Source organism: Martes martes, assembly GCF_963455335.1.
Source record: "Martes martes genome assembly, chromosome: 14".
In the NCBI taxonomy this organism is placed as follows: Eukaryota; Metazoa; Chordata; class Mammalia; order Carnivora; family Mustelidae; genus Martes; species Martes martes.
Genome location: NC_137902.1, coordinates 36,949,108 through 36,964,112, shown reverse-complemented (window position 1 = coordinate 36,964,112; position 15,005 = coordinate 36,949,108). Strand labels below are relative to the sequence as shown.

The 15,005-nt window shown below is 37.3% G+C and overlaps 1 protein-coding gene across 3 annotated transcripts in view; it reads right to left on the bottom strand.

The window, feature by feature from the left end:
- Positions 1–15,005, bottom strand: part of BMS1 (BMS1 ribosome biogenesis factor) — a 45,494-nt gene that overhangs the window by 7,934 nt on the left and 22,555 nt on the right. For 2 of the 3 annotated variants that reach the window (XM_080822791.1, XM_080822790.1), the window contains exons 14-15: positions 2,945–3,018; positions 2,116–2,289 (exon numbers count right to left, since the gene is read on the bottom strand). In XM_080822791.1, the coding sequence (XP_080678917.1) occupies positions 2,116–2,289; positions 2,945–3,018 (248 nt within the window). The remainder of the gene's footprint in view (positions 1–2,115; positions 2,290–2,944; positions 3,019–15,005) is intronic. The other variant, XM_080822792.1, reaches the window with a different exon arrangement.

Here is a 15,005-nt window from a genome sequence, read left to right as displayed (position 1 = left end):
CTGCTCATATTCTCTTAAATCCCAACTTGGACTTTAAGCCACATTCCATAAAAATGCTTGCCAAAATCATGCAGGGCCTCCACATTCCAATCCAGTTGTCAATTCTGTATTCATTGTAGTTAATACATCAGCAGGATTTAAAATAATTTATCCCTCCTTCTATAGTGGCTTCCTCGTGTTCTCTTCAATTTCTTCTCTTTCTGGAGCAATGACTGCTCAATCCCCACTGCTGCTTCATCCTCTCCACCCAGCCTCCTACAATGGAGTACCCACCGTCAGTCCTAGTCCTCTCCTCTCCTGACACCATGCTCACTTCCCAGGGCATCCCATCCACTTCATGGCTTTAGGTAGCATCTAGATGCTGAAGACTGTACATCTAAGTCCCTGGCCCCAACCTCTCTCCAGGGCTCCTCGCTGACTACTTGAAGTTCCACTTGTCTGAAAGAGATCTCAAACCCAAGCTCTAAACTTTATCTTTTTAGACAAACCTGCACCAACAAGAGGCTTTCCTATCTTACTGACAACTCCATCCTTCCAGAAGTCATCCTTATTTCCTCTCACACACCCCACAGTTAAACTACTTTTGATCTACCTTTCAAAAGTATATCCAGAATTTGACTCTTTCTCTTTCACCTCCAACACCTCCCCACCCACCACAGTGAGTCAACTTAATTTTACTGAACTCTTGCCACAGCAATCCTTTCAAAGGAAAGCAGGTCATACATGTCTCTCCTCTGTTCAAAACCCCCTATGGGTCCCCATTTCACTCAGAGTAAAAAATTCAAAGTCCTTTAAAACAGGACACAAGATGCTAGGTGATTTTAAGTTATAAATGGAGTGGAGCAAAGACTTCAGAACTAGCTTTACATGTCTTAGTTACTTCTATCAAAGTCAGTACAGACTTAGAACCACTATGTTAATGACTAACGAGGAAATACTTTCTTTAAACAGATGAAAGCCTAGGTTGGGCAAAGTCCACCGACTTCATTTTCAGAAATCACATGCTTAACTTGCATAAGATGTATTAAAGTATATTCTAGCTTACAGGAATTATTGGTGCCCCCCCTTGTCAAAGCACAACTCAAAACACTCACCATTGACTGCATACATATCTTTGTGTCTCCTTAAGAGTGAGTTCATCAACTCAGTCTGTTCAGCATCTCAGGCAGGGGGGCCAGACCATCTTCTTTTTAGCATTCCACATGTTCCCTTTATCTCCACATCTGACCCAACACCTGAAATACCCTCTGAACTCTGACCAAGGTGAATTTTTAGAAAAGATTCCCTGGAGAGCACTGGTGTGTGCATAAGCACCAGTATATGTAAGAATCATCTACCCATTCAAATTATTTAATTATGGTTCCAGGGAGCAGTAATCAGAATGCTAAGGCAATGCCTGCATTTAAAAATCACTCCACTGGGGCACCTGGGTGGCTCAGTCGGTTAAGCCGCTGTCTTCGGCTCAGGTCATGATCTCAGGGTCCTGGGATCGAGTTCTGCATCGGGCTCTCTGCTCAGCAGGGAGCCTGCTTCCCTCTCTCTCTGCCTGCCTCTCTGTCTACTTGTGATCTCTCTCTCTGTCAAATAAATAAATAAAATCTTAAAAAAAAAAAAATCAGGGGCGCCTCGGTGGCTCAGTGGGTTAGGGCCTCTGCCTTCAGCTCAGGTCATGATCCTGGGGTCCTGGGATCTAGCCCCACATCAGGCTCTGTGCTCGGCAGGGAGCTTGCTTCCTTTCCTCTCTCTGCCTGCCTCTCTGCCTCCTTGTGATCTCTCTCTCTCTCTCTCTCTGTCAAATAAATAAATAAATAAATAAAATCTTAAAAAAAAAAAATCACTCCACTGACAGATCCTCAGCAGTTGCTGCCTGTCTCAGCCATTTTTGCTTCCTCAATGCTTCATATACAATAGATACTGATATCTTTCTGGTCAATTTCTGACTGAAAAAACAATCAGATGACTGCATGAATAAACACACTTATCTGCATCTTGACCTAGGAGTCCAAACCTAAGGCACAGAAGCAGGTCAGGAAGCAGAGACCTAAGCAAAATTATGTATTCACAACACTGTATTATAGCCTTGAAATAAAGCTGATAGGAACCCAGTTTTCTCACCTGTGCCTGTTTATGCATTTCTCCTTTCAGATCATCAAAATATGTGCTTTCTCCTTCATCATATTCTGCATCAAATATCTCCTTCAATTTTCTCTTCTTATCCAAATGCTTTTTCTTGGCACTTTCCTCTGCACTGGGGTCAATTTCTTCCTTAATTTCTTCTGCGTCTTCAATCTTAAATTTCCAGAAGAGAAAATTTTGTAAAAGTTTGTGGAGATCTTTTCTTTAAACATTAAAGATTTTAAAGTTTTTTAAAGTTCTATCTGGGCTGCAAAAATCTTGGTTATGATCATCATGAAAACAAAACAAAAAACAAACCAAACCAAAACACAGCCTTTGGCTCTAAATAACACGAGACATTTAGACATCTACATTATGATACACTGTCACTCCTTTATCTGGCTGGGAATGTCAAATATAAATAAAAGTAAAAGCAAGTGTCCCCATCCAGATTCTCCCCAGATACTGTTCTAAAGAATTATTAGGGAGAATAGGGATTTACTTTTTTAAAATGGTACTTAAATTTAAGAAGAGGAGAATGATGTCAAAAGGAAGAGTGGAAAGAAAGATGGTGACTCAGGACCTACACTTTAAACGACTGAAGAATCATAAAGACAAGAATAGGTAGTAAACCCAAAAGATCAAAAATAACAAACCAACAACCTTGATCTGTTCCTAACCTCCATATTTTTAGGAAGGAATCCATTTACTCTGTAATCTACAGAGATAATAAGTAAGATTCACATTGCTTAATATGGGCTTCTCTCATTACATATTGACCACAGATCAAGGATCAGTGACTGACAGCCAGCCATGATAAAAATCATACCTGAGTATCTGTGCCTGGTTTTCCCTTGTGCACGTCCCCTGTTTCCAGGTCTTCAAAGTCACCATAGAGCTCTTCTGGGAAAAGAACAACCAAATGTCCTCCATGAATAGGGCTTGCATATGACACTATAGCACCACCCAGTGCACTGTGTACTCTAAAACCTAAATTTCATTTTTACCCTTCTTATTGCTACACACTCCAGGAGATTTTGTACTTACATAACCTTCTTTTCCTTGTTAAAATGTCAGTATTTCATCACCTGTTCAGATGAAGCACATGGACCCAACCCATATTTCCTTACTTTACTTCAATACCCCACTTAGCCAAGAGCTATTTTTCCAATGCAGGTGGCAAACACTTAGCAGCAGGGATGCACAGAGGGATATATGCATGGCTTTGCAGGTGAGTCCCCAAGACCAACAGTGACATGAAAAAACTGTGATTTGATTAACAGCACATAGGACAGAGTCTCAGTAGTAAGAGCAACAAAACACAATGTATGGCATATCTAAGAAAAATCTTGGATTACATAAAATACAGGACTTAGAGTAACAGTGGTACCCAAAATAATGCTGAACCACATGAAGAGCTCATTAATTCGCTCATCCATTTTAGAGCTCTAAGTTTTTAGAGCTCTAAGTTTAGCACTGGGCCCTATCCTTAAAAGAAAAAGATGCTAAAACTACTTTGGGAAGCAATATTTAGAAGAAATATTTAGATAAAACATTTTCATATAAGAAAGAGTCAAAGAACCAAAGAGCTAAAGAAGATACAATAGTTGGGAAGATTCCATCTGTAAGAAAAACAAAAAAGGACAAAATACTTAGGAATAAACCTTACAAGAAATGTGTCAAAAAACTTAATTTTAAAAACTTAAAGAACTTTAATATGCTACCAAAGAACACATGGAATAGACATTAGCTGACACTTCCAAGGGCTTTACAGACAAGGCACTGCTCTAAGTATCTTATGTGCCTTAACCACATTCTTCAACATGACCTAATGAAGTAGGTATGATTAATGTTATCTACTAAACAAATAAAGATAACCATGTATTTGAAAAAGAAGACTCAATATCAGAAAGATGTCAATTCTCCTCTTATCATAGTTATAATAAAAAACACGACCCAAGAAAAGACCCAAAAAACCTACTGAATGGGTGAAGATATTTGCAAATGACACACCCCATAAAGGGTTAGTATCCAAAAAATATATATAACTCAGTACCAAAAAAACCTAAATAATTCAATTAAAAATGGGCAGAAGACATAACAAACATTTCTCCACTGACTAACAGACACATGAAAAAATGCTCAACATCACTCATTGTCAGGAAAATGCAAATCAAAACCACAATGAGATCCAACTCACACCTGTCAGAATGGCTAAAACAAAAAACACAACAAACAAATGTTGGTGAGGATGTGGGAAAAAAGGAACCTTTGTGCACTGTTGCTGGGAATGCAAACTGATGCAGGAAGATGGTTTGGAGGATGCAGGAAGATGGTTTGGAGGCTTCTCAAAAAATTAAAAATGGAACTATCATATAATCCAGTAATTCCACTACTGGGTATTTACCCAAAGAATATGAAAATACTAATTTGAAAGGGTATATGCCTCCCTATGTTTGCTATTTAGCATTATTTACAAGAGCCAAATTATGGAAGTAGCCTAAGCATCGATAGATGAATGGATAAAGAAGTGTGTGTGTGTGTGTGTGTGTGTGTGTGTGTGTGTGTACATACACAAAATGGAATATTATTCAGCCATCAAAAAGAATGAAATCTTGCCATTTGCTACAACATGAATGTAGCTACAGAGTACAATACTAAGCAAAATAAGTTAGTCAGAGAAAGACAAATAACATGTGATTTCACTCATATGTGGAATATAAGAAACAAAACAAATGAGCAAGGGAAAAAAAAGAGACAAACCAAAAAACTCTCTTAACTATAAAGAACAAACAGATGGTTACCAGAGGGGAGGAGATTGGGGGGATTAGTGAAACAAGGGTAGATTAAGAGTACATTTGTCATGATGAGCACTGAATAATACATGTAACTGTTAAATCACTATATTGTACATCTGAAACTAATGTAACACTGTAAGTTAACCATATTGGAATTAAAATTTTAAAAAAATACCAACAAAGATTTCTGGTCTGTAAAAGATAGTGTAGACTTATTTCTTCTGTTCCTCCCAACTAAGTATAACCAACTCCAAAAAAAACACAAGACCCCAAGGAAAATGAAAGAACTCTGAAAGGTATAAAGAAAAAAAAGGCTGGTGAGGGTCCCCAGGACCAGAGGAATGACATAACGGCCAGTGGCTCACTAGACCACAACTCACAGAAAGGCAATTCAGAACCACTGCTTCCCAACCCCAAAACTAGCAACAGAAGGTAGACCAGATAGACTCAATGTTCCCTCAGATCAAACTCAGATCTTAGCAGGAACACTAGGTTAACCAGGCAGCACTGGTTAAGTGGGTGCTTTGAAAGCCCCCATGGCAGTAAGTGATGAGAGAACTGTTTGCCTTCCCGGAAGAGCCTGAATCTCCTTTTCTCCACCAAGATAAACCAGGTGGCCAAGGATTATTGGCAAAGGGAGATGCTGTGCCAGGCATGAGGCTCTCCACCATCTTCTAAAAACAATGTGTGCCCTGGCAGGACCAACAAAGATATCCCTATAGCAAGAAAACTAGCCCTACAGGCCAAGACAACCTTCCCCCACCTAGCCGCAACACGGGGGGCCCAGCCTAGGGAAGCCCCTCTGTCTCCTCAGGTGGCACCTGCAGAGACCGGTACTAAGCAGATCAAAATAGCACCACAAAGGTTCTAAAGTTAAATTGTCATTGGAACCACAGCCCATAAAGCAGATCAGGACCTGCACACTAAACCTGAACAAGAGGACTGCATGACTAAAATAAAAAGATTACACAGGACCCAGTGTCTCCTAACATAAAACCCAAAATGTATAGGATACAAGAGAAAATCACCTGTCATACCCCAATCCAGGAAAATCTTAACTGAAAAGTGAAAAGACAACTGACACGAACAATAAAATGAATCAGATGTTGAAACTACCTGACTGGTAATCCTTTGGCAACAACCAAAAAATTGAAAAACTCAGCAAAAAACCCTGAAGAACCAAACAGAAATTACAGAACTGAAAAATACAGGAAGAAATTTTAAAAGCTTGCTAGATGGGCTCAATAGTAAGAGTAGAGATGACAGAGGATAGAATCAGAGAACTTGAGGTCAGATCAACAGAATTCATCCAGGCTGAACAACACAGAGGAAAACAGAAAAAAAAAACAACTGAGCAGAGCCTCATAGACCTGTGGGGCAGGAAAAAGATCCACCAGTTATAGATCTCACAAGGATACCTGATTTGAAAGAAATAATGACTGAAGTTTTCCAAATTTGGTAAAAGACATAAACTTAACAGATTCAAGAAGGTGAGCAAATTTCAAACAGAGTAAACCCAATGAAATCTTCACCAATCAAACTCCTGAAAACTGAAAAACAAATAATCTTGAGAGCAGCCAGAAAGAAATGACAAATTCACACCAATTCAAAATGACAGTCAATTTCTTCTCTGAAATCAGAGGCCAGAAGGAAGTGGTACATTTTTCATGTGCTGCAGGAAAGAACTGTGAGCTATGAATTCTATATCCAGTGAAACTATCCTTCAGAAATGAAGAAGTGGAAATAAAGACAATCTCAGATGGAAAACAACTACAGGAATCCGTCCCTAGCATACCCATTCTTAAAACATGGCTGAAGTGGGGCACCTGGGTGGCTCAGTTGGTTAAGCGTCTGACTTCAGCTCAGATCATGATCTCAGGGTTGGTTCTGGGATCAAGTCCCACATTGGTCTCCCTGCTCAGCAGGGAGGTCTGCTTCTCTCTCTCCCTCTGCTCCACATCTGTGCTCACTCACTTGGCTCTCTCTCTCAAATAAATAAAATCTTAAAAAAAAAAAAAAAGGCTCAAGAAAGTTCTTAAGCAGTGAGTAAATTATAAAAAAAGAAATCTGGGACCACTGGGAAAAAAAGAAAAAACAAACAAAATATCAGAAATATAGATACATATAATAAAAGAACCTTTTTCTTAGGAGTTTTTAAAATCATATTTGGAGACTGAAAAAAATTACAGCACTATCTAATACACAAACCAGTAATACTTAAAAGGGGGAAAGACAAAGGGACCAAAGTGGGAGAAAAGTTTCCACATGTTATTCAAAATGATAAAATATTGGCACCAGTAGGCTATTATATTATAATAAGCGGTGACTACAAAAACTACAAAAAGAGACACTCAGAAATACTGTAAACATATCAAGACAGAAGAAAGAAAATGAAAACAGAGGAAAGACAGAAGAATTAGAATCAGAGTAAACAAACAACAAAATAGTAAAATATCAGACTTACACAATTCCCTATCAATAAGTACGTTAAATGTAAATGGCATAATATACCAATTCAAATACAGATTGACAGAGAAGATAGAGGCACATAACAAGAAACTCCCTTTAGATTTAACAACCCAAGTAAGCAAAAGTAAAAGAAGGGGAAAGATATACTGTGCAACTCATCTTTTAAAAAAGCAAGAATGGCTAAATTATTATCTCATAAAATAAACCTTAGAGCAAAGAAAATTATCAGAGCCAGAGAAGGACTTAACTGAACTGTAAGAGCTAAAATTTCATGGGCTACCTTGACATCCTTGAGCCTCACAGGGTCCCAAAGGTCTAGCAGTGAGCAGGCCTGCCAGATATGGCCTCACCCTATGGGAAAGGATCTCCATCTTTTTTTTTTTTTTTTTAAGATTTTATTTACTTATTTGACAGACAGAGATCACAAGTAGGCAGAGAGGCAGGCAGAGAGAGAGGGGAAGGGAAGCAGGCTCCGTGCTGAGCAGGGAGCCCGATGCAGGGCTCAATCCCAGGACCCTGGGATCAAGACCTGAGCTGAAGGCAGAGGCTTTAACCCACTGAGCCACCCAGGTGCCCCAAGGATCTCCATCTTGATAGTTCTTTTTTCAGTTGGACCGCCCGCACCCCACCTATCCCTCAACCTAATAGGTTTGACTTTACCTCTCTGCCAGCCCATGATTTTTTTTTTTTAAGATTTTATTTATTTATTTGACAGACAGAGATCACAAATAGGTAGAGAGGCAGGCAGAGAGAAAGGGAGAAGCAGGCTCCCCACTGAGCAGAGAGCCCGATGTGGGGCTTGATCCCAGGACCCCAGGATCATGACCTGAGCCGAAGGCAGAGGCTTTAACCCACTGAACCACCTAGGCCAGCCCATGAATTTATTCAAACACATTAATCACATCCTGTCACGGGAACCAATGGTCATCCTATGCTCATTTAGGTACAAAGCTCTTTCTCCCAAAGCCCCTGATTGTTCAGTCTCTGCATAGCATGCAGTGTTCTCTTCCCTCAGGCTGTGAGTGTATGTGACTAATAAACTGCTATCAACAGCATCTGCCCAGTGTCAGATGTGTGTTAGGCCATCCCTATAACCGTAGAGCTGGAATCTTTCCTTCACCAATTGGGTGAATGGGAGGTGACCATAATACACAACAACAAAAGGATAAATCCACCAGAAAGACATAACAATCCTAAGCATATGTGCACCAAACAGAGCCTCAAATATAAGAAGCAAAAATTGATAGAGCTGAAAGGGATAGATAAGTCCAAGATAATACATGGTGACTTCAATATCCTCTTCTCGGGAACTGATTAAATTAGTCAGAAAATTAGCAAAGATATAGAAGATTTGAACAATACAGCCAACCCAACAGAATCTAACTGACATATATAGAACATGATACCTAACAACATCAGAATAAACAATTTTTTTTTAAGATTTTATTTATTTGCCAGAGAGAGCAAGAGTACACACAAGCAGGCAGAGAGGCAGGCAGAGGCAGCGAGAGAAGCAGGCTCCCCGCCGAGCAAGGAGCCGGACACGGGACTCAATCCCAGGACCCCGGGATCATGACCTGAGCCGAAGGCAGCGGCTCAACCAACTGAGCCACCCAGGCATCCCAAGAATAAACAATTTTTAAAGCATCCACAGAATGTCTGTCAAGACAGGGCACAGTCTGGGTAATAAAGCAAAACTAAACAAATATAAAACATAACACCATGAGCATGTTCTTAGAATATAATGCAATTAAACTGAAAATAAGTAACAGAAAGACAAGAAAATTCCTAAACATTTTGTAGTTTGTTTGCAGGTAAAAAACACTAAATAATGCATGGACCAATAAGAAGTCTCACAGGAAATATAAAAATGCATAGAACTGAATGAAAATGAAAATACAACATATGAAAATATGGGGGGAGGCAGTGCAGAGAAAGCAATTTAGTGAGCACCAAAGGCTCACATTAGAAATAAGAAAAGGTCTCAAACCAATAATCTAAGAAAACTGAAAAGTACAAAATAACCTAAAACAAGCAAAGAACAGAAATAATAAAGAGCAAAAAAAAAAAAAAAATTGAAAACTAGAACACAGAAATCAATGAGACCAAAAGCTGATTATTTGAAAAAAAAAAAAAAAATCAACAAAATGAATAAACCTTACTGACGAAGAGAAAAAGGAGGAGGACACAAATCACCAATTATCAAGAATGAAATGGGATTAGCACAACAGATCCCCCAGTCATTGGAAAGTTATTAAACAAATACTATGAGTCTTATACTCCGAATACCTAAGCTACCTTCTTGGAGAAGGCACTTTGTAAAACTTACACTTTGCCAAAAGCCTTTGAAATTCCTTGAAAACCATAAGAAAGTAAAATTCAGCTAAGACAGAATAAAGAACCTAAATTATTTAAATTATCCTATAACCATTAAAGAAAAAAAACTTGTCATTATTATAAGCTCCTCAAAAAAGAAATCTCCAGGCCCTCACCATTTCACTGGAGAATATACCAAACATTTTAAAAATTAACGTTCCAGAGGTGCCTGGGTGGATCAGTTGTTAAGTGGCTGCTTTCGGCTCAGGTCATGATCCCAGGGTCCTGGGTTCGAGCCCTCTATCGGGCTCCCTGCTCAGCAGGGAGTCTGCTTCTCCCTCTCCCACTCCCCCTGCTTGTATTCCCTCTCTTGCTCTCTCTCTCTCTCTCTGTCAAATAAATAAATAGGATCTTTAAAAAAAAAAAATTAACATTCCAATTCTACACAATCTCTTCCAGAAAACAGAAAAATTGGGAATACTTTGGAATCATTTTATGAAACCAGTATTACTGAAACCAAAACTAAATGAAGACAGTACCCAAAAAAATCCCCAAAAAACAAAAAATCAACAATGCTATAGACCAGTTTCACTCATAAACTTAGATGCAAAATTCCTTAACAAAATACCATCAAATAAAGTTCAATAACATATAAAAAGAATTGTATATCATGACCAAGTAGAATTTATTCCAGGTATGCAAAGCTGATTCAAAATTCAAAAATTAAACAATGTAATCCACTATATCAAAAGGATAAAGAATAAAAAATCCGTAGGATCATATCAACTGACACTGAAAGGCATTTGACAAAATTCACCACCCATTCATCATTAAACAAAGAAAGAAAGAAAGAAAGAACACCTCTCAGTATACCAGGAATACAGAGGAATGGAGCACATAAAGAGCATCCACAGAGAAATCAAACTAACATCATACGTAACAGTGAAAAATACTGAGAACAAGGCAAGATTCCTTTTTCTAATCCTAGTCATTATATAAGAAAAAATTTAAATATAAATATATTCAATGTATATATAAATATAATAATAATTGCACCGCTGGGTATTTATCCCAGAAATACAAAAACATTAACTCAAAAGGATGCATGCACCCATGTTTATGGCAGCATTATTTTCAATAGCCAAACTATAGAAGCAGCCCAAGTGTCCACTGATAGATAAATGGATAAAGATGATGTGGGGTGTGTATGTATGTGTACACACACACACACACACACACACACACACACACACACACACATGGAATATTATTCGGCCATCAAAAAGAATGAAATTTTTGCCATTTGCAATGACATGGATGGATCTAAACAGTATTACGCTAAGTGAAGTCAGTCAGTCAGAGAAAGATAAATACCATATGATCTCACTCATATGTGGAATTTAAGGAACAAAACATATGAGCAAAGGAAAAAAAGAGAGACAAGCAAGAAACAGACTCTTAGCTATAGAGAACAAACTAATGATTACCAGAGAGGAGGCAGGTGGCGAGATGGGGATTAAAGAGCACACTTAACATGATGAAAAAATAAATAAAATGATTATAAATAGGTAAACAAAAATAAAAGGCACAAAGTTTGAAAAGAAACATAACACTGTTCCTATTTGCAGATAACACAACTATGTAAAAAAATCCCAAGTAATCTACAACAAACACCCCTCCCAACTAATAATTGAGTTTAGCAAGATAAAAGATAAATGCATAAAAATCAATCAAAATGGGGACGCCTGGGTGGCTCAGTTGGTTAAGCGGCTGCCTTCGGCTCAGGTCATGATCCCAGCGTCCTGGGATCGAGTCCCACATCGGGCTCCTTGCTCAGCAGGGAGCCTGCTTCTCCCTCTGCCTCTGCCTGCCTCTCTGTCTGCCTGTGCTCACTCTCTCTGACAAATAAATAAATAAAATCTTTAAAAAAAAAATCAATCAAAATGAAATACTTTAGTATAAACTTATCAAAATATATTTACCATTAGGATGCCAAAAATTACAAAATACTGGTGAAGGAAATTAAGATGAAAAATGCTCCTGGATTAGAATACTCAAAATAATAAAAACCTATAGGTTTAATGCAACTCCTATCAAAATCCCAGGAGTTTTTTTGTAGATCCAGACAAGCTTATTCTAACATTTATATGCAGCCACAGGCCCTAGGATAAACCAATCTTGAAAAAGAAGAATAAAGTGAGAGGAATCACTCTACCTAGTATTAATGCTTATTATGTAACCACAGTAACCAAGATAGTACAGTACCGGTGGAAGGACTGACACATAAATCAATGGAACATAAATGTTCATAGAAGTTCAGTTCTCAATAAGCCTAAAACTGGAAACAACCTAGATATACTTCGGTGGGTGAATGGTTAAACAAACTGCTACATCCGTATCAGGGAATACTACTCTTCCATAAAAAGGAACAAACCACAGTCACATGCAACAACTTGGATGGACCCCTCTAGGGAATTATGATGAATAGAAAAAAAAAAAATCAATCATAAAAGATTACATACTGCATGATCCTGTTTGTTTAACATTCTTAAAAATTATAACATTACAGAAATGATAAAAGGAAGTGGTTGCCAGGTAGGAACTTGAAGATGGGTGACAGCAAGGAGCTCAATGTGTTTTAAAAAGAGTAATACAAAGTATCCTATAGTGATGGAAATGTTCTGTATTGTAACTGTTTGTAAGTATATAAACCAGAACATGTGAAAAAATAGTAGAACTAAACACACACACACAGATAAAACATGAGCACAAGTAAAACTGGGGAAATCTATATAAGATCTATATAAGATGGTATCAACATTAATATAAAGGCTGTGGTCTTGTACTATATAGGACACAGTACAATATACAAGAGATCTCTCTGTATTAGTTCTTACACATGCATGTCAATTTAATTCAGTCTACAATTATCTCAAAACAGGAAATTTATTAGAGAAAAAACACTACCAATTTTTCTTTTGGAAATAGAAAAGATGATTCTGAAGTTCACAGGGAAAAATAAGCAAGATCAGGACAAAGCAAGGATGCCTATTTGACTTCTGACCAATGCTACACTGGAAGTTAAAGCCTGTATCAAAGCAAGAAAAATAGTAAGTCACCAGATAGGAAAGAAAGAAGCAAAACTGTCTTTTTTCTTTTTTTCTTTTTTTAGTAAAACTGTCTTTAATCACAGATCACACATGATGTCTTTGAAGAAAATTCTATGAAATATACAAAAAAAGCTATGTATAACTAATGAGTGATTTGGCAAGGTTGTACAATAGAAGATCAATATACAAAAAATCAATTGTGTTTCTGTTAAAAATATGAAAAGACAAACCACATACTGGGCAAAAATAATTAAAATCACAAGTGATAAAGGACTTAAGTAAATTAAATAGATTCAAATATTGGGCAAGAGATCTGACAGATACTTCACCAAAGAAGAAACAGATGGAAAATAAGCACATAAAAATGCTCAACATCATTAGTCATTAGGAAAATACATATTAAAACCATGCTATATCATTCTATACCTAAAGACTGTCTAAAACTAAAAAGACTGACCATATCAAGTATTGACAAAGATACAGAAATAATTGAAAATCTCATAAAGTGCTAATGGCAATACAAAACGGTACAACTACTCAGGAAAACAATTTGGCTATTTCTTAAAAAATTAAACACACATCTACCACATGATCTGTTTAGCCCACTCTGAGGTAATGGGCCTAACAGAAATGAAAGCAGTTGTTCATACAAAAACTTGTACAAGAATGTTCACCGTAGCTTTATTTGCAACAGCCATAACCCAGAAATAACCTAAATGTCACCAACAGATGAAGAGATAAACTGCAGTGCATCATACAATGGAATACTACTCACTAATAAAAGAAATCAACTATTCAGTAATAAAAAGGGACAGAGATGCCACAGGATGGAATATCTCAAAATAATTATGCTGAGCAGAAGTCAGAAAAGCATACATACTGTATGGGGGCGCCTGGGTGGCTCAGTGGGTTAAAGCCTCTGCTTTCAGCTCAGGTCACGGTACCAGGGTCCTGGGATCGAGCCCTGCATCGGGCTCTCTGCTCAGCAGGGAGCCTGCTTCCCTCTCTCTTTGCCTGCCTCTCTGCCTACTTGTGATCTCTGTCTGTCAAATAAATAAAATCTTAAAAAAAAAAAAAAAGAAAGAAAAGAATACATACTGTATGATTCCACTTATGTAAAATTCTAGAGGGTACAAACTACTATATTTTATATATAAAGCAGATGAGTGGCTAAAAGCAGAAAAATATTTGCAACCAATGAAGCAGAGTAAATATCCTTTAAAGAATAATTTTACAACTCAGTAGAAAAACACATTAATATCCCATTAGAAAAATGAGTAAAGAACAAAGAATTCAGCAAAGAAATGCAACAGCCAACATACCTTAAATATTCTCACTTACTAGAAATCGAAAGAATGCCAGTTATAAGAAACAATTTTCATTTATCAAATTGCCAAAAATAACATTTCTGAAAAACCTTTTGGCAGTTCAAAAAAATGACTCAACAATTCTAAATTTTATGAACCTAACTTATGAAAATAAAAAATGTGATCCAAGAGTTATTTCAAGTTGCTCCAGTGCAAAGTTATTTATAATATGAACAAGGTAAATTGCTTAAATGAGAAACTATGAATTGAATTAGGATATGATAGAATTAAACTGTAAACACGAAACCTCTGAAAAAATTTAATGATGCAATTTATATAATTAGAAATTTTAAATTTCAATTTCAAATTTCAAAATTCAATTAGAAATTTTAAAAATCTGTAAAATGACTGGAAGTAAATAACCTCAAAAAATTAACAAAAGTTTTTTAACACATGGCAGAGATTATGGCATGACATTTTTTTTTTTTTAAGATTTTATTTATTCATTTGACAGAGAGAGAGTGCGCAAGTAGGGTGGAGGGGCAGAGGGAGAGGGAGAAGCAGACTCCCCGCTGAGCAGGAGCCTAATGTGGGGCTCGATCCCAGGACCCTGGGATCATGACCTGAGCCAAAGGCAGATGCTTAAACCACTAAGCCACCCAGGCACCCTTCATATGACGTTTTATTTTAGATGTTCTATAATGTATACTACCTTCATTCAAAAAGAAAAATATGTTATTTATTTTTCCCACACACAAAAATCCATTTTGAACAAGCACATGACAAAATTTATGGAAAGCCTCCCACTTTTCTTTGAGGGCCATATCTTTTTTTTTTTTTTTTAAGATTTTTAAAAAATTATTTATTTATTTGACAGAGAAAGAGAGAGA